At 42.3% G+C, this 27,457-nt stretch overlaps 3 protein-coding genes across 3 annotated transcripts in view; 2 read left to right on the top strand and 1 right to left on the bottom strand.

Moving 5' to 3' along the window:
- LOC142210374 (uncharacterized) overlaps nucleotides 1-27,457 on the bottom strand; it is a 437,305-nt gene that overhangs the window by 351,121 nt on the left and 58,727 nt on the right. The gene's annotated exons all lie outside the window — the stretch shown is intronic.
- On the top strand, nucleotides 6,043-24,292 carry LOC142210383 (uncharacterized). Its single transcript, XM_075279487.1, has 8 exons — nucleotides 6,043-6,080; nucleotides 7,289-7,417; nucleotides 7,547-7,726; nucleotides 7,808-7,931; nucleotides 8,015-8,106; nucleotides 8,472-8,562; nucleotides 8,986-9,821; nucleotides 23,290-24,292. Exons 2-8 carry the CDS (start codon nucleotides 7,340-7,342, stop codon nucleotides 24,220-24,222), a joined length of 2,334 nt encoding a protein of 777 aa, XP_075135588.1. The 5' UTR covers nucleotides 6,043-6,080; nucleotides 7,289-7,339; the 3' UTR covers nucleotides 24,223-24,292.
- LOC142209082 (uncharacterized) lies at nucleotides 14,592-23,240 on the top strand. The gene is made up of 7 exons (XM_075278025.1): nucleotides 14,592-14,749; nucleotides 14,831-14,954; nucleotides 15,038-15,129; nucleotides 15,954-16,061; nucleotides 16,231-16,333; nucleotides 23,069-23,131; nucleotides 23,224-23,240. The coding sequence occupies exons 1-7, from the start codon at nucleotides 14,618-14,620 to the stop codon at nucleotides 23,238-23,240; spliced, it is 639 nt and encodes a 212-aa protein (XP_075134126.1). The 5' UTR covers nucleotides 14,592-14,617.

Here is a 27,457-nt window from a genome sequence, read left to right as displayed (position 1 = left end):
TTCTTTTTTTTGTTTTTTTTTCGAGTAACTTTTCAATTCTTTATATTTATATGTATTCTTATATATCTTTACTGGAAATATTTTCTAAATTCTCAATGATAATTAACAATTAAAAAAGTTTTCATTGAATAAGAAGGTGATTAAATATTATTAGGCCATGTGTCGGGTTCTGGGGCAAGGCAATGCTAAATCATAGGTAATAAGTAGAGATGAGCGAACACTAAAATGTTCGAGGTTCGAAATTCGATTCGAACAGCCGCTCACTGTTCGAGTGTTCGAATGGGTTTCGAACCCCATTATAGTCTATGGGGAACATAAACTCGTTAAGGGGGAAACCCAAATTCGTGTCTGGAGGGTCACCAAGTCCACTATGACACCCCAGGAAATGATACCAACACCCTGGAATGACACTGGGACAGCAGGGGAAGCATGTCTGGGGGCATAAAAGTCACTTTATTTCATGGAAATCCCTGTCAGTTTGCGATTTTCGCAAGCTAACTTTTCCCCATAGAAATGCATTGGCCAGTGCTGATTGGCCAGAGTACGGAACTCGACCAATCAGCGCTGGCTCTGCTGGAGGAGGCGGAGTCTAAGATAGCTCCACACCAGTCTCCATTCAGGTCCGACCTTAGACTCCGCCTCCTCCGGCAGAGCCAGCGCTGATTGGCCGAAGGCTGGCCAATGCATTCCTATGCGAATGCAGACTTAGCAGTGCTGAGTCAGTTTTGCTCAACTACACATCTGATGCACACTCGGCACTGCTACATCAGATGTAGCAATCTGATGTAGCAGAGCCGAGGGTGCACTAGAACCCCTGTGCAAACTCAGTTCACGCTAATAGAATGCATTGGCCAGCGCTGATTGGCCAATGCATTCTATTAGCCCGATGAAGTAGAGCTGAATGTGTGTGCTAAGCACACACATTCAGCACTGCTTCATCAAGCCAATACAATGCATTAGCCAGTGCTGATTGGCCAGAGTACGGAATTCGGCCAATCAGCGCTGGCTCTGCTGGAGGAGGCGGAGTCTAAGATCGCTCCACACCAGTCTCCATTCAGGTCCGACCTTAGACTCCGCCTCCTCCGGCAGAGCCAGCGCTGATTGGCCGAAGGCTGGCCAATGCATTCCTATGCGAATGCAGACTTAGCAGTGCTGAGTCAGTTTTGCTCAACTACACATCTGATGCACACTCGGCACTGCTACATCAGATGTAGCAATCTGATGTAGCAGAGCCGAGGGTGCACTAGAACCCCTGTGCAAACTCAGTTCACGCTAATAGAATGCATTGGCCAGCGCTGATTGGCCAATGCATTCTATTAGCCCGATGAAGTAGAGCTGAATGTGTGTGCTAAGCACACACATTCAGCACTGCTTCATCAAGCCAATACAATGCATTAGCCAGTGCTGATTGGCCAGAGTACGGAATTCGGCCAATCAGCGCTGGCCAATGCATTCTATTAGCCCGATGAAGTAGAGCTGAATGTGTGTGCTAAGCACACACATTCAGCACTGCTTCATCAAGCCAATACAATGCATTAGCCAGTGCTGATTGGCCAGAGTACGGAATTCGGCCAATCAGCGCTGGCTCTGCTGGAGGAGGCGGAGTCTAAGGTCGGACCTGAATGGAGACTGGTGTGGAGCGATCTTAGACTCCGCCTCCTCCAGCAGAGCCAGCGCTGATTGGCCGAATTCCGTACTCTGGCCAATCAGCACTGGCTAATGCATTGTATTGGCGTGATGAAGCAGTGCTGAATGTGTGTGCTTAGCACACACATTCAGCTCTACTTCATCGGGCTAATAGAATGCATTGGCCAATCAGCGCTGGCCAATGCATTCTATTAGCGTGAACTGAGTTTGCACAGGGGTTCTAGTGCACCCTCGGCTCTGCTACATCAGATTGCTACATCTGATGTAGCAGTGCCGAGTGTGCATCAGATGTGTAGTTGAGCAAAACTGACTCAGCACTGCTAAGTCTCTGCATTCGCATAGGAATGCATTGGCCAGCCTTCGGCCAATCAGCGCTGGCTCTGCCGGAGGAGGCGGAGTCTAAGGTCGGACCTGAATGGAGACTGGTGTGGAGCGATCTTAGACTCCGCCTCCTCCAGCAGAGCCAGCGCTGATTGGTCGAGTTCCGTACTCTGGCCAATCAGCGCTGGCCAATGCATTCTATTAGCCTGATGAAGTAGAGCTGAATGTGTGTGCTTAGCACACACATTCAGCTCTACTTCATCAGGCTAATAGAATACATTGGCCAATCAGCGCTGGCCAATGCATTCTATTAGCTTGATGAAGCAGAGTGTGCACAAGGGTTCAAGCGCACCCTCGGCTCTGATGTAGCAGAGCTGAGGGTGCACAAGGGTTCAAGTGCACCCTCGGCTCTCCTACATCAGAGCCGAGGGTGCGCTTGAACCCTTGTGCAGCCTCGGCTCTGCTACATCAGAGCCGAGGGTGCGCTTGAACCCTTGTGCACACTCTGCTTCATCAAGCTAATAGAATGCATTGGCCAGCACTGATTGGCCAGAGTACGGAATTCGGCCAATCAGCGCTGGCCAATGCATCCCTATGGGAAAAAGTTTATCTCACAAAAATCACAATTACACACCCGATAGAGCCCCAAAAAGTTATTTTTAATAACATTCCCCCCTAAATAAAGGTTATCCCTAGCTATCCCTGCCTGTACAGCTATCCCTGTCTCATAGTCACAAAGTTCACATTCTCATATGACCCGGATTTGAAATCCACTATTCGTCTAAAATGGAGGTCACCTGATTTCGGCAGCCAATGACTTTTTCCAATTTTTTTCAATGCCCCCAGTGTCGTAGTTCCTGTCCCACCTCCCCTGCGCTGTTATTGGTGCAAAAAAGGCGCCAGGGAAGGTGGGAGGGGAATCGAATTTTGGCGCACTTTACCACGTGGTGTTCGATTCGATTCGAACATGGCGAACACCCTGATATCCGATCGAACATGTGTTCGATAGAACACTGTTCGCTCATCTCTAGTAATAAGATACACTGCTTAAAAAGATAAAGGGAACACTCAAATAACACATCCTAGATCTGAATGAAATCTTCTCATTGTTTGTTCTGTTCCAAGTTGAATGTGATGACAAGAAAATCACACAAAAATCATCAATGGAAATCAAATTTATTAACCAATGGAGGCTGAACCAACTACACACTACTGGCTGATCCAACTTTGATGTAATGTCCTTAAAACATGTCAGTATGAGGCTGAGTAGTGTGTGTGACCTCCATGTGCCTGTATGACCTCCCTACATACCTGGGCATGCTCCTAATGAGGTTCCAGATGGTCTCCTGAGGGATCTCCTCCCAGACCTGGACTAAAGCATCTGCCAACTCCTGGACAGTCTGTGGTGCAAAGTGATGTTGGTGGATGGATTCAGGTCTGGAGAACGGGTGGGCCAGTCCATAGCTTGAATTCCTTCATCTTGCAGGAACTTCTGACACACTCCCGCCACATGAGGTCTAGCATTGTCCTGCATTAGGAGGAACCCAGGGACAACCGCACCAGCATATGGTCTCACAAGGGGTCTGAGGATCTCATCTCTGTACCTAATGGCAGTCAGGCTACCTCTGGCGAGCACATGGAGGGCTGTGCGGCCCTCCAAAGAAATGCCACCCAACACCATTACTGACCCCCTGCCAAACCAGTCATGCTGAAGGATGTTGCAGGCAGCAGATTGCTCTCCATGGAGTCTCCAGACTCTGTCACGTCTGTCACATGTGTGAACCTGCTTTCATCTGTGAAGAGCACAGGGCACCAGTGGCAAAGTTGCCAATCCTGGAGTTCTGTGGCAAATGCCAAGCGTCCTGTACGGTGTTGGGCTGTGAGCACAATCTCCATCTGTGGACGTTGGGCCCTCATACCATCCTCATGGAGTCAGTTTCTAACAGTTTGGCAGACACATGTACATTTGTGGCCTGCTGGAGGTCATTTTGCAGGGCTCTGGCAGTGCTCCTCCTGTTCCTCCTTGCACAAAGGCGGAGGTAGCAGTACTGCTACTGAGTTATTGTCTTCCTATGGCCCCCTCCACATCTCCTGGCCTATCTCCTAGTAGCGCCTCCAGCCTCTGGACACTACGCTGACAGACACAGGAAACCTTCTTGCCACAGCTCGCATTGATGTGCCATCCTGGATGAGCTGCACTACCTAAACCACATGTGTGGGTTGTGGATTCCGTCTCCTGCTACCACGAGTGTGAAAGCACAACCAACATTCAAAAGTGACCAAAACATCAGCCAGAAAGCATTGGTACTGAGATGAGGTCTGTGGTCCCCACCGCATGTGAAATTGATTGTCAATCAGTGTTGCCTGGAGTTACATTGTATTGCTTGTAAGTGTTCCCTTTATTTTTTTGAGCAGTGTATGTTCTATGTATCCCTGAATTGTCAGATGAATCAGTTAAACATATCTGTGTTTCCAAAAAGGTAACAAAATAAAACTATTGTAAAAAAAAATAAGGGAGGAAGGCGATCTGGTCTGATGTATCATGTTTTTTATATCAGGTGGATGTCGGGGTGCTTTGCTTACCTCCGGAAGATAAAGGTAATGAATAGGGGTAAGTTAGCAGAGCTGCTTTGATGCTCTGGACAACAATCTCTTGGGAAAAACTGAGTCTTGGCATCCTGTTGATATCACTGTGTCATGTGCTGTCTACCTAAACATTGTGCAGATGACGTAGTCTCCATCCTGATAGCAGTGCCCCCTAATGGCAGTGTTCTCTTGAAGTAAGATCATGTCCGTGACCAAATGCAAACATTGTTCAGGAACGGTCTGAGGGACATGACAAAGAAATTGAGATATTGACTTTATATTTCTTAGGGCTCATGTCGAGGCTTTTCCAACTTGTGTTCCGATATTTATAGAGCATGTCCTATAAAATATTGGACTGTAATAGAACATTGGAAGAGCCGTGGGCTTCGTACTGGGTCGTGTGCAAAAGGCCTTAATCTAATAGAACATGGTGGGTCTCTAACTCTTCTACATGAACCTTAGACGCAGACGTTAATGTACTGTATATTACAGACAGTATCCTGTTGCAGGCATATTCAACAGGCACATATCACTGCTCTGTACACATCATACAGACACAGCTTTGCTACGTCCACTTCATACACATACAGCTACACATCATATACACACGGCTCTGCTACATACACATCATACACAGCTCTGCTACATACACATCATACACACACAGCTCTGCTACATACACATCATATACACACAGCTCTGCACATATCATACACACACAGCTCTGCTCTATACACATCATATACACAGCTCTGCTCTATACACATCACGCGCACACACAGCTCTGCTCCATACACATCATACACACACAGCTCTGCTCCATACACATCATACACACACAGCTCTGCTACATCCACATCATCATCATACACACAGCTCTGCTCCATACACATCATATACACACGGCTCTGCTCCATACACATCATATACACACGGCTCTGCTCCATACACATCATATACACACAGCTCTGCTACATACTCATCATACGCACACAGCTCTGCTCCGTACACGTCATACGCACACAGCTCTGCTCCGTACACGTCATACGCACACAGCTCTGCTCCGTACACGTCATACGCACACAGCTCTGCTCCGTACACGTCATACGCACACAGCTCTGCTCCGTACACGTCATATACACACAGCTCTGCTCCGTACACGTCATACACACACAGCTCTGCTCTGTACACATCACACACACAGCTCTGCTACATACACATCATACACCCACAGCTCTGCTATATACACATCATACACACACAGCTCTGCTACATACACATCATACATACACAGTTCTGCTACATCCACACACACACATGTCACATGTCACATACACTCCAGCTCATCTAGCACTGACCACAACCAGCACAGCAGAGTCCTGTATACACTGAACACGTAACCCGGTAACACCTCATCATGTGATCACTTGACTCCTCCCACACATGTGACTGATCACATGACAGTGACATCATCACAGGTCCTGTAGCCCCAAAGCCAGTAGATTGATACAGCTGTACAGGTGGAGGTATGTGTGTATTCCCTGTCACTGTCTGTCAGGATTATTGGGTCGTGTGTGTATCTTTAACCCCTTCATTACCCCCATCTTTTATTACTGACCTATTTTGGAGTTTTTGCCTCATTGCATTTCACGAGCCAGAACTTTTTTTTACTCGCGTCGCCGTACGAAGATTTTTTTATATCTTTTCTTGTTTTTTTATTTTAAACACTATCCGGTTTACGTGCAGAGTAAATACAGGTCAATCTGATTGTGACAATGGCGTGTGAGGTTTTTAATAATTTAACTAAAATAAGTCCAATTTTTGTAACAAAAACCTTTGTTTTAATATCTTTTCTTATTTTTTTTCCATTCATTTCTTTCTTCTCCCTTTGTACCTTCACCATGTGATCTCCCGACGTCTTATCTAATCCTTTGTCCTCCTTAGTAGACCTGTAAGGGGGTAAACTCTTCCGTCGTTTTCTTCTCTCTTGCGTCTCTTTGTGTTGCTCCTTTCCTCCACGTTGATGTGTTCTAATTTCTTTACAGTAGACATTATACCGCCCCGAAAGGTTGTCAGTGGGTCAGAGAGGGAGATTTGGAAGAAAAAATGTGCACTTAGTGGCTGTCTGTCCTGGAAACTGACTATAAGGCTACTTTTACACTACTGAGTCTGAGGTGTGAAACGCAATACGTGTTAGTGCCTTATGTCTTGACCTGTACCTTACGCCAGGAGACAGGCTCCTAGCGTTATAGCTGTGTGGGATGCTAGAAGTCCCTGCCTCCCAGCCACGTCCCATAGTTTAATTTATATCCTAGAAGTTCTATCTGCAAGTCTGAAATGGGTTCCTTGACTAGATATCGCAGACTCCAGTGTCTGCTCACTTTGTGTCTATATGATTGGACTGTCACATTATTAAAAAAAAACAAAAAAAAACTAGGCTCTGTGTGTGCTAAATACATCATAGCAGGGCTGCCAGTAAGCAGGGAACGTAACCATTGTGGCCCATAATAGTGTCGTAAATACTGAAATCACCTCTTTGGCCCATAATTAGCTCTAGACGATACAAACTATCAAACAACTCTAACCACAACATGGTGGAAAATCTCCTCACAAGTCATTCTACGAATGTTCCAAATTATATAAAGAGAGATTAAAACATCTGCACTTTATTAACTCCTCATATATTTTTTCTTATCCTCAGTAATTGTATTTTTCTACTTTTATGTTCCTTCAGTATTGAATCATCTCTATGGACTAATATAATCTTCCTGATTGACCTTCAAGGATGGAGCAAGACAAAAACAAGATGGCAGAAAGTATAATAAATCTCACCCTGGAGATCCTGTACCAGCTTACTGGAGAGGTGAGAGATTCTGATGATGTCACATTACATCATTCTTATCTATAGTAATAACAGATGATATGACTGGAGAGGTGAGGGACTCTGGGAATGGATGGAGTGAGATTTATTAATGTGTCTCTCCATAAACAGGATTACACAGTAGTGAAGAAGACCTCTAGTGGGCGCTGTCAGACCCCTATAACTAAAGGATGGGAAACAACCCTGAGCCCAATCCTGGAGCCTCCACCTCACTCCCCAATACATGAGAAGATCAATAGACAGAAGATCCTAGAACTCACCAACAAGATCATTGAGCTTCTGACTGGAGAGGTGACACTGCTGGGAATGCTGGGACATTATACAGGAGCGCTATGAAGGGATCTGGTGATGACTGTATCATTGTGTTGTCAGGTTCCTATAAGGTGTCAGGATGTCACTGTCTATTTCTCCATGGAGGAGTGGGAGTATTTAGAAGGACACAAAGATGTGTACAAGGAGGTGATGATGGAGGATCAGCAGCCCCTCACATCAGCAGGTAATAGACATGACTAAATACACACGGCCTCTCATTATCTGTATGGAAAGAATTAATTCAGTTCCTGTATGTGTTTCCTCCAGTTCCATCCAGTAAGAGAACATCACCGGAGAGATGTCCCAGTCCTCTTCTACCACAGGACTGTAAGGAAGAAAATGTCCTCCAGGATGATCAGGTAGATGGAGATAAGGTCACATGAAATCTTCCTCTGCCCTGTAGAAGGCTGTGAAGGTCTCGTGGTCAGTCTGGTTTTATCCCACAGTATTAGATGTTTTCTACTTGTGTAATGAGAAAGGTGGAGATGGCAGGATAAAGCTGACCATAGACATGACATGTTGTCTGGATCTTCTCACAGTTTTCTGGCTATGGAGGCTGCTGGTTGGAATAAGGAATCAACATGGTGGATTTATCCAGGAGACCTGCAGCTATCCTGCTGTCACTTTTGGTGGTCATGATAATGAATGATCTTTTCTTCTCCTATAAAACATCCCACGTGACTTCTCCATCCGTCTGATGACTTTTACAATATTTGTTTCACAGCTTTTGTATCCAGGTGAAGATCTGAACATTATTATTGTTCCAGAGACATATGTGAGGGGTGATGAGGAGTGTATGGAGGACAATCGTCCAGGTGAGTAGTCACAACTAAATAAAGTGAGAACAGTCACATATTCTCCTCATTCACCACCTACATTAATTCTATGTTAATTTTTCCAGTGTAATACCATACCATTATAGGTGATACGACACACTGTTCCATATTTCTGTGTGAGTGAGAACTATTTCTGTACCATGTGCAAAGTACATGTAGTCAGGAAGTGTGTGAGATGGACTTCACTTAATAGCAGTGACACATGAACATAGGAAGATGATGGCTGCAAGATGGAAGATGAGAACAGTTTGGTGGACCAACATCATGATCTGCTGTTAGATTGGTCACCGCTGTCTTAGTTGAATTTAGTTTTACGGTTTTGAAATTTGGATGAACTTTTTTTTTTATACAGAAATGTAATAAACTATCAAAATAGTTATATAGTTATGTTTTTCTTGACAGATGAAGAACAAGTCATTATCCCAGATATACCCTCAGCCCTTCACAGCAAAGATGTATCATCTAATCCTTCTATACAGGTCCGATCTTCCCATACGTCATGGACTGTGAAGCCAAATAAAAGCCTTAAAAGGAGTGTTGTACATCAGCGACATCTTAAAGAGGAGAAGCCATATTCATGTTCAGAAGTTCAGGAAACTTACAGCTCTAAACCAGGCACTCTTAAACGTGACAAAATGCTCACAGAGAAGGAATCATTTACATGTACTGAATGTGGGAAATGTATAAGCCACAAAGCAGCTTTTGTTAGGCATCAGAGAATTCACACAGCCAAGAAGCCATTTTCATGTGTTGAATGTGAGAAGCGGTATAGGAGTAAAAAGGATCTTGTTAGACATCAAAGAGTTCACACAGGAGAGAAGCCATTTTTATGTTTAGAATGTGGGAAATGTTTTAGCCAGAAGTCAGCTCTTGTTATACATCAGAGACTTCACTCAGGAGAGAAGCCATATTCATGTCCACAATGTGGGAAATGTTTTACAAATAAATCAGATCTTGTTAGACATGAGAGAATCCACACAGGGGAGAAGCCATTTTCATGTTTAGAATGTGGAAAACGTTTCAGAGACAAATCAAATCTTCTTAAACATGAAAAAATTCACACAGGAGAGAAGCCATATTCATGTTCAGAATGTGGAAAATGTTTTACAAGTAAACCACAACTTAATAAACATAAGAAAATTCACACAAGGGAGAAATCATTTTCATATTCAGAATGTGGTAAAGATCATGTCTCTACAATACTTGTTGAACGTCAGAGAATTCACACAGGGGAGAAGGCATTTCCATGTTCTGAATGTTAGAAATATTCTACAAATAAATCACAACTGTTAACATTTTAAACCTGGTAGAATACACACAGGCGAGAAACCAATTTCATGTGCAGAATGTGGGAAATCTATTAATTAGAAATCAGATTTTGTTCGATATCTCAGAATTCACACAGGAGAGAAGCCATATTCCTGTTCAGAATGTGGGAGAGTGTGAAATGTTTTAGCTAGAGATCAGATCAGAATGTTCGAAATGTTATTGTCAGAAATCAATATGTCTTAAACATCAAACAGCTCACAGAAGACAGGAGCCATTTTAGTGTTTTCAACTTATTTTATTGACAAAAAGTATGGAAAAATAGGGTTACATGCACATTATAGTTTTTTCACATCTGTTTAGTAGAGCCCTAAAACGGATGCAAAAGACAGATGGTTATCTTTTTACATACAGTTAATGTTTGTTTGTTTTTTTTGTTTTTTTGACAGATACAAAAGGTATGGTATCCTAGGCTTTTGTGGCTAACACAAAAAGAGGGATACATCTTATTTTACAGGTTTACAGATGGACACCAGTTTGTATGTGTTTCTTGAATTTATTAAAGGCATTCAATCATTAAAATGCTATATAATGCTATGCTATTTTCTGTCCCTAACACGTAGGTATAGCCTTAAGAAAGGCTATTCTTTTCCTACCTTTAGAAGTCTTCTCCGCGCTGCCATTCAGTTCTCTTGCAGCACTGAGGGCGTCTCCAGCGCTCAAACAGCATTGGCGGCATCCCCAATGCTGCAAGAGAACTCTCCAGCGTTGCTTCTATCTTCGCCTTGAACGGCCTCTCCTTGCTTCTTCTTCCGGCACTGGCTTCAAACTTCTAGGCACGCGCAGTCGTTCTGCCGTTTTCCTGTGGCCGCTTACCCAGTAAACTAGTGTATGCGGCCATTTTCTTGTGGCTGCTTACTCAGTAAGCTGGGATAAGTGGCCACAAGAAAATGGCCGCGGACATGCGCAGTTGGCTCTGCCCGAGGCCCGACGGCAGAGCCGACTGCTCGTGCCTAGAAGTTTGAATCCAGTGCCGGAAGAAGACGCAGGGAGAGGCCGTTCCAGACGAAGATGGAGGTGACGCTGGAGAGTTCTCTCGAAGCATTGGGGACTGCCCCAGTGCTGTTTGATTGCTGGGGACCGCCCTCAGTGCTGCGAGAGAATTCATTTGCATACAGAAGAAAACCGGGATTTCTACCAAACCGCAGCACGGAGAAGACATCTAAAGGTAGGAGAAGAATAGCCTTTCTTAAGGCAATTCCTACGTGTTAGGGACAAAAAATAGCATTTTAATGATAGGATCCCTTTAAACTGTAAAAAAAAAAAAAAAAAAAAAGAATCACATGTAATTCAAATGTATATAGCTTTAATATGTTGTAATACCTTTACAAAAATCCAAAACTTTGAAAAATAAAAAGATTTGAGTCATCTTATTCTGAAACCTATCAATGTTTTAAATTGCAGTGTACAAGTTGTATAAAGCATCTTTTTTGCAAGTTGGGGCAAATTCAAGGGTTTTTTTATATCGATTTGGATATTTCTGACATTTTTATGCTTTTTCTTCAACTACTTTTTATTATTTTTTTATATTTAAAATTCTATTAATATTATAAATGTGAAAGTTTGTGTGTTTGGATGTTTGCATGTTCGGATGTTTGTTCCTCAATCACGGAAAAACCGCTCCACCGATTTGGCTGAAATTTTCCACAAACATACTCATTACACTCGATTAAACAATAGGCTACTTTTCGTCACAATAGCGCACATACGTTTGTGCCAGGACCCCCACAAAACCCAAACTCACACCACCATCTCTGCAATCTCACACACTTTGGACCATAGCAAGCCACAAAATTCATATTGCCCTCTACAGCCTCGCCCCTAACCCCACACAATCTCATATACATATACATATACTTTACCACTTTGCCCCTCACCTTAACGATTCTCCAGGAGGCTCTCTTTAACGCTCCGGAGCAGCCATGTTTGCCGACCCCTCACCACTCTGACAATCCGCGACACTGCCCACCCATGTCAATACCCCTAGGCGGTCTAATAAATGCAAAAAAAAAGTTTAAAAAAAGTAAAAAAAATATAAAAAAAATAAATAAAAAGGATTAAAAATTCAAATCACCCCCCTTTCCCTAGAACACATATAAAAGTAGTTAAAAACTGTGAAACACATACATGTTAGGTATCCGCGCGTCCTAAATCACCCGCTCTACAAAGTTATACAAATATTTTTCCTGTTCGGTAAACGCCGTAGCGGGAAAAATGGTCAAAAGTGCCAAACCGCCATTTTTTCACTGTTTTGATTCTGCTAAAAATTTGAATAAAAAGTGATCAAAGCAATAACATTTCCCGAAAATGGTAGAACTAAAAAGTACACCTGTTCCCGCAAATAAAGACGCCCTATACATCCCCGTACACGCATGTATAAAAAAGTTACGGCTGTCGGAATATGGCGACTTTTCAAAAAATAATTTTTTAACACAGTTTTGGATTTTTTTTAAGGGGTCAAAATGTAAATAAAACCATATAAATTTGGTATCCCCAGAATCGTAACGAAGCACAGAATACAGGGGACATGTCATTTTGGTTGCACAGTGAACGCCGTAAAACCAAAGCCCGTAAGAAAGTCGCAGAAATGCATTTTTTCTTCAAATCCACCCCATTCTGAATTTTTTCCTTGCTTCCCAGTACATTATATAGAATAAATAATGGTGGCATCATGAAGAAAAATTTGTCCCAGGAAAAATTAAGACCTCATATGACTCTGGGAGCGGAGAAATAAAAAAGTTATGGGGTTTAGAAGGAGGGGAGTCAAAAACGAAAATCAAAAAATGCCATCGGCGGGAAAGGGTTAACTTCAAATACTTCTGTCCCAAAGTTACTATGTAAAGTTTCTCACAACACCGTATAGCAGCTCAAATACAAATTAACTTCAACACAAAAGTCTCACGTATTCTCTGAATTACAGAAACAACAAGATACAAACTTACATTTCATATCCCATACCTTATACACAGTACGAAAACCTTACCCCCGCCTGTATATATCCACTTCTACAATCACCGCAGACGAAGTCGCGGGTACCAGCTAGTATATATATATTTTGCTTTTATTCTAGACTGATCCCCCATACAATATACTATTGATCTATAAAATCCATCAATTTCTGTCTTACACTGCCAATGGTAGGTGTAATAGTAACACAATCCTGACTTGCTCCCAATGGTCATGGTCTTGCGTGGCCACCCTGATATCTTGCTTTGTTGCATCTCAATTGGAAAACACAATCCATCCATAATCGCAGACGTTGCCTCCAGGTCTCTGTTGTGTTGAGTTCTCACTCGGGTCAGTACCCCTTTTGTTTAGGTATTTAGGTAAATCCTCGTCCTTACAGTATTACTGATCGTCAAGGACCCGTGAGGAATGATGTTCCCGACAAGTAACTGTGATGGAGAGACTCCAAGTGTTGGTCACTGGGGTGATGGTGATGAAGAGATGCTGTGAAAAGCAAGACTCATTAAAATTAAGGGGAAGAGCGAGATATGGCATAGTCTTAGCTGAGACAAGGCTGTGAGTACAAATACAGCGGTTCTTAGGTTTATCCTGGTTACTCATACTACTAATCGGGACCTGATGATGCTTAAACAACGTATTGTCCCATTCTTCATTTAGCACATCATTTAGTGGACTTGTCTATAGCAGGATCAGCAAGAAGGATTTCACTCTGCTTGTCCTCTGGGCCAGTAACCCTCTTACTATGTCTGACATGGATCCAGTTGAGTTTTCCTTCAAGTTTGACTGAAGGGGAGGTTGTCAGCAGAACCTGGAATGGGCCGTCGTATCTGGGATCAAGACTTTTCCTGACATGATGTTTCAAGACCATTCAAACTCCAGGCTTCAGATCGTGAGAACCAGTCACACCTTCTGATATTTCACCTTCTGAAATTCATATTCCTTCCAGCACACCATCTTGGAAAAGTCCTTTTAATTCTGAGACATGTTTCATTTGTGTTTCCTGCTCTTGAATAAAGAAGAGTATTGATAACGACTGAGATAGACCTGCACTAGTTGGAAGGGGCAGTCAACCTCCATGCCATGAATTAAAGCTGGTCTAGGTGGGGACAAGATCTGTTGTCCTTTGTCACTAGATGAGGAATTAGTTGGAATTTCCATAGGTTCACTTTGCTCATTAACATGGGCGAGGCGTCAACCAGGCTCTGTTCGGCCAGTATGGGCATATGATTATAGTAGACACCTGTTCCTACTTGATCTTCTGTAAGACCATTGGGTGGGAAAATATATACCACATGAAATTGACAGGACATCCATTGCCCACAGTTTGTCCAAGCTGAATTGGGAAAAGAAGTGGGCATGTTTTACATTTTTGAAAGTGGCAATGAGGTTTATCTGTGTTGAGTCAATACTGTTGACCCAAACACTATCCTGCTGTATATGGCCTGATTTAAGACTACTCTCCCGGAAGAGGAAGGTCTCAAGTCAACTCGTCTGTAAGAACATTCTGACTCTCTTTGATATGTATTGCTGCTAGCTGCAGCCAGTGATCCTCTTCCCAAGACAGAATCTGTCCCACTTCCATAAAAAGTGTTGTAGATCTGGTTCCTCCCTGTCGAGTTATGTATGACACGGTGGTCATATTATCATACCTTCTATCATCACTATATTTATTAATGTGTCTCTCCATAAACAGGATTACACCTTAGTGAAGAAGACCTCTAGTGGGTGCTGTCAGGCTCCTATGTCTGAAGGATGTGGGAGAACCCTGAGCCCAATCCCGGGGCCTCCACCTCACTCCCTGATACATGAGGAGATCAATGGACAGAAGATCCTAGAACTCACCAACAAGATGATTGAGCTGCTGACTGGAGAGGTGACACTACTGGGAATGCTGGGACATTATACAGGAGCGCTATGAAGGGATCTGGTGATGACTGTATCATTGTGTTGTCAGGTTCCTATAAGGTGTCAGGATGTCACTGTCTATTTCTCCATGGAGGAGTGGGAGTATTTAGAAGGACACAAAGATGTGTACAAGGAGGTGATGATGGAGGATCAGCAGCCCCTCACATCAGCAGGTAATAGACATGACTAAATACACACGGCCTCTCATTATCTGTATGGAAAGAATGAATTCAGTCCCTGTATGTGTTTCCTCCAGTTCCATCCAGTAAGAGTACATCACCGGAGAGATGTCCCAGTCCTCTTCTACCCATAGACTGTAAGGAAGAAAATGTCCTCCAGGATGATCAGGTAGATGGATATAAGGTGACATGAAATCTTCCTCTGCCCTGTAGAAGGGCTGTGAAGATCTCGTGGTCAGTCTGGTTTTATCCCACAGTATTAGATTGTTTCTGCTTGTTTAAGGTTGCCAAAATAACATAGGGAAGCTTCTTGCCCTAGATTTTCATGCCTTAATCAATCAGTACCTGGGGTGGCCTTTGTAAACCACTCCCTCCTTTCTCAGCTTGCTGTTAAATTCGTTTGTACTCCAATTTGACTGCTTACCTTGCTGTGACTACTCCTATACTGAGCTCTGGCTTTGTTCTTCTCTGTCTTGCGATTTTGTTGTGGTGCTCCTGATTGGATTTGACCATTGGCTTCTTTTCCGGACTTGTCTCCGTCTCATGATCTGGTTTATTGTTGTCCTCTTCAGCCACTGACCCGTGATTGACGTCCATTCTCTGATTTCTGCTCCTGTGAGTAATTTGTTGGCTTTGGTGTTTGGCCTCTGCTGCAGTGCATTTATTTGTGGTACTCTAATCTGGTTTGGTGACAATTCCCGTTTTCAGATTCAGCGAAAGGCATGTCTTCTTTTGATGAGCTCTGGTGAAAGCATCTAGGGCCGGTCTTGACTCACAGAGGTTTGTTACCTTTAAGTAACAATTTCTACTGCTCACACATATCAGCCCATTTCTGCTGCTGCTCTCCTGAAGAATCAAGCATTACTTACCTTGTTATTGTGGCCCTGCATCGGAATCCTAACATAGATGGTTTCTACCTATGTAATAAGAAAGGTGGAGATGGCAGGATAAAGCTGACCATAGATATGACATGTTGTCTGGATCTTCTCACAGTTTTCTGGCTATACAGGCTGCTGGTTGAGCAGTGGAACTCCAGAGAGATGTCCCAGTCCTCTTCTACCACAGGATTGTAAGGAAGAAAATGTCCTCCAGGATGATCAGGTAGATGACAACATGGTGGATTTATCCAGGAGAACTGCAGCTATGTGGTCAGATAACTCCTGCTGTCACTTTTGGTGCTCATGATAATGAATGATCTTTTCTTCTCCTATAAAACATCCCACGTGACTTCTCCATCCATCTGGTGACTTTTACAATATTTGTTTCACAGCTTTTGTATCCGGGTGAAGATCTGGACAATATTAATGCTTCGGAGACATATGTGAGGGGTGATGAGGAGTGTACGGAGGACATTCCTACAGGTGACCGCCCAGGTGAGTAGTCACCACTCATTCTGTTGTATTGTCCAATTGATATTTCTGCAAATAGGTAAATTTTTGGATTTATAAGTTTTTAAGGGGTTTTTGTCATGTGTCTGTCAAGTTGCCGTCAGGAAATCATGACTATGTTAACATCTTTGTTGGAGGCTCTGAGAGGTATTACAGGGCATATGAGTAGGATCAAAGAGTGTGACAGTGACTTTGTTCGCCGATGACATTCTCTTGTTTTTCGAGAACCCGCTACGAAATCTACATGGCATTTGGGGAGTTATCGCAGAGTTTGGCCAGTATTTGGGCCTTTCCAGGAATCTCAAAGCTCTGGGAATCTCGATTAAAAGCAAACGTTTCCAATCTGACTTACTTGGGAATCATAATTGGTTGAACCCCAGAATCTATCTATACATTGAACTACCCACCTCGCATAGGCAGGATCTGTGCTGAGTTGCGGAGCTGGGCGGCTTTGCCTTTGTCTATCTTGGGGAGATGTTACTTGATTAAAATAATCAGCTTTTCTAGATTGTTGTATCTTATGCAAACAATTCCACTTCTCCTACGACATGCCGATGTCCAATGCCTTAACTCGGCATTTACAGCATTATATGGAGAGGGAGGCAGGTGAAAATTTCACTGTCTAAGTTGATGTGACCGAAATGTGATGGGGGTCCAGTTTCTGAGCAACAGAGGATACAATTTGGCGTGCATGCTTCAGCATGTTTCTGATTGGATACAGACAACTAGCTACTTCTTCAATTACGCCTTAGAGTTGGCCCTAGCCCAGGTTAGGGCGTCCTTGGTATAGCGAGGCACTATTGCTACGTGGAAGGAGGTTTGTAAACGGTGTCTCTCTTTTCAGAGGTCCAATTATATCTGAAAAAAATTGTTTCGTAAGTGGAGAGATAAAGGGGTAGTCAGTCTTGGTGACCTGTGGCTGGTGGAGGAGAGGAAATGGCTGACCTTCTCTGAATTCTGGGACATATTTTCTCTTGAGAGCAACATGTTTTTGTTCTGACCACGGCCTCTTCAACTTAAAATGGTCATGGAACTGGAATGATTGGCCACATTTTCTAAAAAAAAAAACAAGGGAGCTAAACACTTCTTTAAGAGGTTGAAAGCCTTCATCTCTAAACACTGCTCTACAGGGAAGATAGCATTCATTGGTACTCCATTCCAAAAAATGTGGTATCTGGAGTCTTCACTGTGGGAACCTGGGTCAATTACAACTCCCCAGAGAGAGGTGGCCATAATTGTGACCGATTTTGGGCACCACTATTTTTCTGGGAAGGTTTGTCTTGGTAGTTGAGTTCCAAGGCCATGGCTGGCACCGTTGTACTTTATTGTAGGGTATAATATCCCTTGGTATTTAATATACTTTTCTGTTTGTAATGGACTGATGTGTCACATTTACTGATTTTATGATACTGTACTATATTGTGCTAGATTTTATGGCTGGCTGTGCCTGTTATTGAAAATAAAATAATTTTTATTTTTTTAAAAAGCAATATCTATCAGCTAGCAGCATCTCGGAGATTGTTTTCCGCAACACTGCTATAATACTGGTGAAATATTACGTAAATCAACATCTCGATCAGAGTTTTCTGGGGAAACCAGGGACTAAGCAGACATGCTATCTTGTTCTAATGCAGGTGTAAACACAATAATTTTAGGTGCTCCACTTTAACGCAGATTTGTGACTTGAACAAGGTATGAAAACATTTGATATTTCACAAAAACTTAAGCATGATCATTTCTGGCTCATTCAGAGCACAGATTGGTTCATGCAAATAAAGGCATAATGAGGAAGCTTTCTGCCAAATTCATCAGATTAAGAGAGCAGCTGCTAAAATACCATTACAAAACAGCAAACAAGTATTTGAAGCTGCTGGTCCCAGATTAAAAATAAAAAAGTACACCTATCAGCTTTTCTTCAGTGCAGCTACTACATACCATACATACAGCGCTCTGCTACATACATGTCTTACACACACAGCTCTACTATGTACACGTCATACACACACAGCTCTGCTACATACATTTACATACACCGCTCTGCTACATACATGTCATACACACACAGCTCTTCTCCGTACTCATCCTACACACACAGCTCTTCTCCATACACACACAGCTCTGCTCCGTACACATCATACACACACAGCCCTGCTTTGTACACATCATACACACATAGCTTTGCTCCATACACATCATACACACACAGCCCTGCTTTGTACAGATCATACACACACAGCTCTGCTCCGTACACATCATACACACACAGCTCTGCTTCGTACACATCATACACACACAGCTCTGCTCTGTACACATCATACACACACAGCTCTGCTCTGTACACATCATACACACACAGCTCTGCTCCGTACACATCATACACACACAGCCCTGCTTTGTACACATCATACACACATAGCTTTGCTCCATACACATCATACACACACAGCCCTGCTTTGTACAGATCATACACACACAGCTCTGCTCCGTACACATCATACACACACAGCTCTGCTTCGTACACATCATACACACACAGCTCTGCTCTGTACACATTATACACACACAGCTCTGCTCCATACACATCATACACACACAGCTCTGCTACATCCACACTGTAACTACATCCTGATCCTGACACGTACACTTGAGCTCATCCAGCACCGACCACAACCAGCACAGCAGAGTCCTGTATACACTGAGCACGTAACCCGGTAACACCTCACCATGTGATCACTTGACTCCTCCTATAACTATGACATCACCACAGGTCCTGTATGTACAGGAAAATCATATATACAGAATACAGCTGTACAGGTGGAGGTATGTGTGTATATATATACAGTATATGTGTGTATTATCTCTTTCAGGCTCACCAAGACAAACGTAGCATTAACCCCTTTGAGAGCCAGCAGAGATCTGTCCTGGTAACTGAGGACACCGCCTATTGTTTTATCCTCTTCCCGACATTTCTCGATTTTTGTCTTTGACTCCGCACCTTCCAAACCCCTGGATTGTTTTATATTTCCATTCACAGAGCCATACGCGGGTTAATGTCTGCGATACAAATTGTACAATTTAATGTTACCATTTAATATTCTGTACAATGTCCTGGGAAGCTGGAAAAGAATTCTGAATGGGGCGGAGAGAAAAGGATTCGGTTTTAAGGCATTCACTAAGCGGCCAAAATGGCATGAGCTGTATGTGAGCCGGTATGTTTAGGGCAATAAAAAATTTATTTAGTTTTTGTTACATTTTAACACAAAAAAAATCATTGAAAATCGCCATAGTCTGACACCCGTAACTCTTTATTATTTATATACTTGTGACGTCTTTGATGAAGGGTCAGATGTCCGTTTTATTTCTACAATTTTGAGGAATGTCTGATGTTTTAAATTTTTTATTCAAATTAGGCAAAACAACAAAAATATTAACAACTCAACTCCTTCATTTCTTTTTTCTTCTAGGGGGTTTTCCATAGACAAGAAATATTTTTATTATTTAAGCTTGTAGGTCCGACATTTCTGGACGTGACGAAACTGAATGTGTTATACTTTTATTAATATTAATTTATCTTTTCTAGAGAAAGGGGGGTGATTTGTACTTTTAATGTGTATCTGTATATATGTTTTTTTTCCATTCTGGTTTTTAGACTATAGGATCCTCTCTGTGAACATATAGTATATTTTTTCTGATTGACCCATCAAGAATGGATGGAGACAGGGGCAAGATGGCAGAAAGTATAATAACTCTCACCCTAGAGATCCTGCACCAGCTTACTGGAGAGGTGAGAGATTCTGATGATGTCACATTACATCATTCTTATCTATAGTAATAACAGATGATATGACTGGAGAGGTGAGGGACTCTGGGAATGGATGGAGTAATATTTATTAATGTGTCTCTCCATAAACAGGATTACACAGTAGTGAAGAAGACCTCTAGTGGGCGCTGTCAGGCTCCTGTATCTGAAGGATGGGGGAGAACCCTGAGCCCAATCCCGGGGCCTCCACCTCACTCCCTGATACATGAGGAGATCAATAGACAGAAGATCCTAGAACTCACCAACAAGATGATTGAGCTGCTGACTGGAGAGGTGACACTGCTGGGAATGCTGGGACATTATACAGGAGCGCTATGAAGGGATCTGGTGATGACTGTATCATTGTGTTGTCAGGTTCCTATAAGGTGTCAGGATGTCACTGTCTATTTCTCCATGGAGGAGTGGGAGTATTTAGAAGGACACAAAGATGTGTACAAGGAGGTGATGATGGAGGATCTGCAGCCCCTCACATCAGCAGGTAATAGACATGACTAAATACACACGGCCTCTCATTATCTGTATGGAAAGAATGAATTCAGTCCCTGTATGTGTTTCCTCCAGTTCCATCCAGTAAGAGAACATCACCGGAGAGATGTCCCAGTCCTCTTCTACCACAGGACTGTAAGGAAGAAAATGTCCTCCAGGATGATCAGGTAGATGGAGATAAGGTGACATGAAATCTTCTTTAAAATTTTAAAACTGATCTCACATATTTCTATTGACTATAGCTTCAGTGTCCCCCAATTATAAATAACATTATTACTATAGTTTTCCGATTTACCGTAGTTTGGATAAAAACTGTATTGACATGTTAGGTGTGTCACATTAATATAATATGGTTATCTTTCATAAGTAATTATTACAGAATAACTAATGTTATTTATTTACAAGTTATCACAGGATAAATATTTTCAATTTGTGATTTTTTCTGCAACATACATCTTTCCCCCCCCTTCTCCTCCCCCTTCTCCTCCCCCTTCCCCTCCCCCTCCCCCCCTTTTTTCTGTATTGTATTGGCAGATGTGTTGGTATACAACATGTTATTCATGCCTAAGATATAGTCGCGATCATGTGATTTCCATGAGACATCAGCTGATGTGTCACGTGACCTAAAACCATGACTACGGGAGGCGCCTTACATTGGCTGCCTCCGTCTGGTGACTTTTACAATATTTGTTTCACAGCTTTTGTATCCAGGTGAAGATCTGAACATTATTAATGCTCCGGAGACATATGTGAGGGGTGATGAGGAGTGTAAGGAGGACATTCATACAAGTAACCACCGAGGTGAGTAGTAACCACTAAATAAAGTCAGAACAGTTCAAGAACTGAATTGAATTCTTTTATTCTCGGACTACAACAATTCTATGAATCTGGTCAGATATTTCACATACAGTGGTTTCGCAGGTGCAGTGACGACAGGATAAAATATTTTCCCCATACAATGGTCTTTTTGCGATCATTGTCCTCTCTTGACCCAATTGATTGGACATGACAATCTCATCCTCCTCCTAACCATCCACAAGCGGTGATCGCTATTGATCACGGCATCTAAGAGAATAAACCGACAGAGTTGGTGTATTTTCCAACTCTGATAGCTAATCCTTAGTCCCAGCTATGTAGTACAGTCAAGACCTGAAAGTCATGCTGCAGAGGTTAACTATATACTCAGCACAACATAACAGTACGGCACAGCACGGGAAAGGGTAAAGTGTAACTACTTTCTGTACCAGAAATTAAAGGGGTATTCCCACCTCACATACTCATCAGTCTTTACTGTGGTAAAATCTTCTTTCCTCCTGGTTTCTTGCATCATTTGGTGGGCGGGGTTTCACATACAACCTGCCGTTTAGCTCCGCCCCCAAATCCATGTGTAGCCCCGCCCACCCATATTGGACTATGAAGTACAGGCAGCAGCAACTCCATTCTGTGTAACATACAGAGACTGCCTGTCTCTGCCATAATGAACACAATTGAGTTAGCTAGCCTGATAACTGGGAGAACAGAAGAAATGCAAGCAGCTCCTCTCCTCTATCTGATAGCAGGAAGCTAGGTCATGTGGTGCAGACACAGGAATAGCTAGAAACACAGGCTCGCTCCCTGCACTTAGCCCCTCCTCCCTCCCCCCTGAGAGCAGCAGATACATCACTTGACTCATGAGCAGCTAAGTCAGGGCTGTGGCCACAAAGAATTGAATAAAGTAAGATAGTGGACAAACAAAGCAGTTTTGCTGAAACAGTGTTTTTAGGAAAAGTCGTACATCCACATTAACAAGCAGTATAGATAGGATCCTTGTGATGGGACAACCCCTTTAAGGAAAATTTGCCTTATGTGAGCAAGAATCTAGAGCGAGGCGTTATTCAGGAAGCTTCTTCCCAGGGGCCTGATTTTTTTTTTTTCAAAGGTCCATGGTCAACCATTCATTGCCAGCTCCATCACTCTCAAGAATCTCTTCTCATTTACGGTTTTCTTAATCACATCAAAGGAGCCCTTTACTTCCCCAAATTAGACAATAGAGGGGTTACAACCTGTTATGAATTAAAGAAGAAGAAGAATGGAAAGACACATACACTTAAATCTTTATAAAGCTCCTGCTTTGTTTCCCACAATTTATAAATCCAGTTTTTAGGAATATCCTCTCCCAGGGGATCTTGTGGTTCAATGACTACAACACAGAAGAAGAAAAGTACAAGAGAACAGCCTGGTGGCCAAACATCACAATCTACTACCGCTTGCTCTGAGGTCTACTGTTACATTATCAGCTGTTCCGAATGTCTTAGTTAAATTTTAGTACATGTCTTGTCATTTGCACTGAATTTTTTATATACAAATATTGTAAAATATCAATATGTTTAAGCTTATAATATTCCATATTTAATAATCCATTTTCTTCTTGGCAGATGACTGTACCAGGAGCTCAGGGGGGCATGTCATACCTTCATATTATAAAGCAGATGATGGTGGTATCACACAAGATACGTATCGAGAACATATCATTATCCCAGATATACCCTCAGCCCTTCACAGCAAAGATCGATCTTCTGATCCATCACAGACTGTGAAGCAAAATAAAAGCCACACAAGGAGTGTTGTCTCTCAAACAAGTAATATAGCGGAGAAGCCATATTCATGTTCAGAATGTGGAAAAGTCTTTAGCCAGAAATCAAATCTTGTTACACATCTGAGAATTCACACAGGGGAGGAGCCATATTCATGTTCAGAATGCGGGAAATCTTTTAAAGCTCAATCAAATCTTCTTAAACATAAGAAAATTCACACGGGGGAGAAGCCATTTTCATGTTCAGAATGTGGAAAGTGTTTTTTTCGGAAATCGCATCTTACTATACATCTGAGAATTCACACAGGAGAGAAACCATTTTCGTGTTCAGAATGTGACAAATGTTTCAAAGCTCAATCAAATCTTGTTAAACATCAGAGAGTTCACACTGAGGAGAAACCATATTCATGTACAGAATGTGGGGCATGTTTTAGAGAGAAAATGCAACTTATTAAACATGAAAGCAGTCACACAGGGGTGAAGCCATTTCCATGTGCAGAATGTGGGAAATGTTTTACCGATAAATCAAATTTATTTAAACATAAGAGGATTCATAAAGGGGTAAAACCATTTCCGTGTTCAGAATGTGGGAAATGTTTTTACCAGAATTCGCTTCTGCTTAAACATCAGAGAATTCACACATCAGAGAAGCCATATTCATGTTCAGAATGTGAGAAATGTTTTAAAGCTCAATCGGATCTTGTTAAACATCAGAGAATTCACACAGGAGAGGACACATTTGTATGTTCAGAATGTGGGAAATATTTTGCTGGGAAATCAAATCTTGCTAAACATCAGAGAACTCACACAGGGAAGAAACCATTTTCATGTCTAGACTGTGAGAAATGTTTTTACCAGAAATCAGATCTTGCTAGGCATCAGAGAATTCACACAGGAGAGAAGCCATATTCATGTTCAGAATGTGGGAAATGTTTTAGTCTTAAATTCATGCTTATTAAGCATCTGAGAACTCACACTGGGGAGAAACCATGCTAAATCCTAAAAAGTGGGAAATGTTTTATTCTGAGATGGAATATTGTTGTGTTGTAACGAAAGTCAACCATAACTGCACCAAGGAGAACACAGGAAAAACCTGTTCTTATTCACATTATGGGAAATGTTTTACTCGCGTATTAAAACGAATCACTCACTGAAGTAGCCATTTTCTTTCTGTTTTCTTTCATTCTTTTTTATTTTTTAATTCTTTAAAAAAGAATCCAGTTAAAGTAAGCTCACATTTTATACAGGAATAAGGTAATGTACAGAACTAAAAAATGATCCAAGGGGTTTTCCAATACTTTTGAAATTTTGCTTATGAGTCGAAGGCAGCGTAAAATGAAGGAATATCTTTTGCTCATGTTATAAATATCTGCTGGTTCAGCACTGAAACTCCAGTCCTGACTACTCTATTCCCTCAATAGTCCTTCTAGTATGACATAGCCAATCAATTCACTGCTACAACCAAACACTGGCCTCATTGGTCATCTGCTATTCATTATACACAGTCCAGTCACCTTAATGTGTCAAAGTCCAGAATAACCACCTTTGGCAAAGCGGACCGCTGCAAGACGTGCAGGAAGAGAGGGGAAGTTGTGATGATGTTCACTGGGATGTTGAGCCAGTGCCGTGGCCAGCTGCACTAGGTTACGCGGTTGAGTATCCATGGCGCGAACAACCCGATTGAGGTGGTCCCACAGATTCTCAAATGGGTTCAAGTCTGGGGAATTTTCTGGCCAAGGGAGTACTGTAAACTCATCCTGGTGCTCCTCGAACCACGCACGTACACTAAGAGATTTATGACACGTCGCATTGTCCTGCTGGTAGATGCCATCATCCTGAGGAAAAACATTTCATATGTAGGGGTGAACATGGTCCGCAAGGATAGATGCATACTTGTGTTGATCCACCGTGCCTTCCACAATCATGAGTGCACCCAGATGGCTGATGACACGTGCCTTCTGCAATTGGTTATTTAACGTTGACATCAAAAGTAGGCGGTGGTCACATTAATATGACTGGACTGTGTATAATACCAGATTAGATTTGAACGTATTTGCCTGGAACTAAACAGCTGGGCAAATTCTCCCTCTAGTATTGGTCAGGTCAGGCTATCTGATTCACAAGTTGAGTACAAGTGGAGGTCAAAAAAGGGAAAGACAGCAGAACAGAATCAAAAACAGAGATGTGAACAGGCCAAGGACAAGTACGGAAATCCAACAGTAACGCAGTAACAAAAACCCTTGAAATCCAGAAAATCAGATCCAATATTGCTCAGGGACTCTGGTGAGGGCTGAATTAAATAGGCTCACAGGCTGGACAGGCCCACAGGTGCGAAGTTATCCCTAAAGTTGCTGAGAAGGAGAAGACCAGGAACAGCAACATGGAGAGCCAGGAACAGTGTGAACCAGAGGTAAGGCAGCAACTCAGTATGCTCGGAGAAGTTACGCCGGTGTTACAATGGCCAAAATTTATCATGTGTTTGTGTCTATTTTGGGGTTATTTACACAAGGCTGGATTTTTTTTTATCTAGAAGAGGTAACTGCACTCCAGTACATGGGTACAAAACCCAAAATACCTGGCTGCGGTGGAATCCTAATTTCCATTAGATGAATTCTGCACAAAATGTATATTGCAATTGTTCTTTTTAAGTAAAGTAGGCGCACAGAATAATGAGGCAAGAAAGATAAATGACCTCAAGTGTGGTTTAAAGACAGACATTCAATGGCCGTTGCACAGCAGATTTTCCTGTTCATATAAATAAGGCTTAAGCCGTTTGCAAAAGACCGTATGAATAGTCAGTGTTCTATCCAGGTTTTTCCCGGTTAGCACACTAATCCATTCATTTCTATGAGCTTGTACACATGATTATGAATCATATGGTCCCGTGTGCCGATAGTCTGGGACGCAAAATATAGAACAGGTCCTATACCTGTCCGGTTTTGAGGCCATGTTTCAATGCACTGAATGAAAGGGGTCGCAAAAACACGGCCAGTGCATTGGTGGCACATAGATGACCTCTGTGTGTCGTCCACACACTGTCCGTGCCGTTCATTCACAGCCGCCGATTAGCACATGGTTGTGTGCAACCAGTTTAAAGCTGACAAATCTATGTAGCACCTACACACGTGGACAAAATTGTTGGTCCACCTCGTTTAATGAAAGAAAACCCCAAAATGGTCACAGAAATAACCTGAATCTGACAAAAGTAATAATAAATAAAAATTCTATGAAAATGAACAAATGAAAGTCAGACATTGCCTGGACAGAAATGATTGTTCCTATAACTTAATATTTTGCTGCACAACCTTTTGAGGCAATCGCTGAGATCAGACGATTCCTGTAACTGTCAATGAGACTTCTGCACCTCTCGGCAGGTATTTTGGCCCCTCCTCATGAGCAAACTGCTCCAGTTGTTATAGGTTTGAAGGGCGCCTTTTCCAGACGGCATGTTTCATCTCCTTCCAAAGATGCTCAATAGGATTTAGGTCAGGGCTCATAGAAGGCCACTTCAGAAAAGGCCAATGTTTTTCTCTTAGCCATTCTTGGGTGTTTTTAGCTGTGTGTTTTGGGTCATTATCCTGTTGCAAGACCCATGACCTGTGACTAAGACCACGCTTTCTGACACCGGGTAGCACATTTCTCCCTAGAATCCTTTGATAGTCTTGAGATTTCATTGTACCCTGCACAGATTCAAGACACCCTGCAAAGCAGCCCCAGAACATAACAGAGCTCCAAACTAAGTATCAATGTATGAATAACACCAAAAGAATCAGTATTAAATCGAAATAATTTATTGTTACAAAGTTTTTAATATTAAACATGATGGTATCAGGAAAACACAAACACATAAAAACATTTAAAAACAACACATCAAACAAGAGTGGAGGTCGCATTAGAATGAGCAGCTTCAGCAGGTGTATAATCTGCTGGAATAGAGAAGTCTCAATAGTGGTGTAGGGGATAAAAAAAAACCCACAATTAATATGTATATAGAAAGGCCCTGTATTCTGTATATATAAAGAGGCTCCTATTGCCCACAGTATCACAAAACCAGGGCACCTAATTGAAAAATATTTGTGGCATTGCAAAAATCATACCCACATCACCATTGTATAGTTAGAGCATATAAGGTAGCAGTATCAATGTGAAGTTACACACACATGCCAGTGTTACACATGAACCAGCCTATATAGGGCAAGGAATGTAATGCATGAACAGAGAACTTAGCTCA

Source organism: Leptodactylus fuscus, chromosome 6 (genome assembly GCF_031893055.1).
Source record: "Leptodactylus fuscus isolate aLepFus1 chromosome 6, aLepFus1.hap2, whole genome shotgun sequence".
Classification (NCBI taxonomy): Eukaryota; Metazoa; Chordata; class Amphibia; order Anura; family Leptodactylidae; genus Leptodactylus; species Leptodactylus fuscus.
The sequence above is the reverse complement of the archived record's forward strand: the minus strand, read 5'-3'. Positions and strand labels throughout refer to the sequence as shown.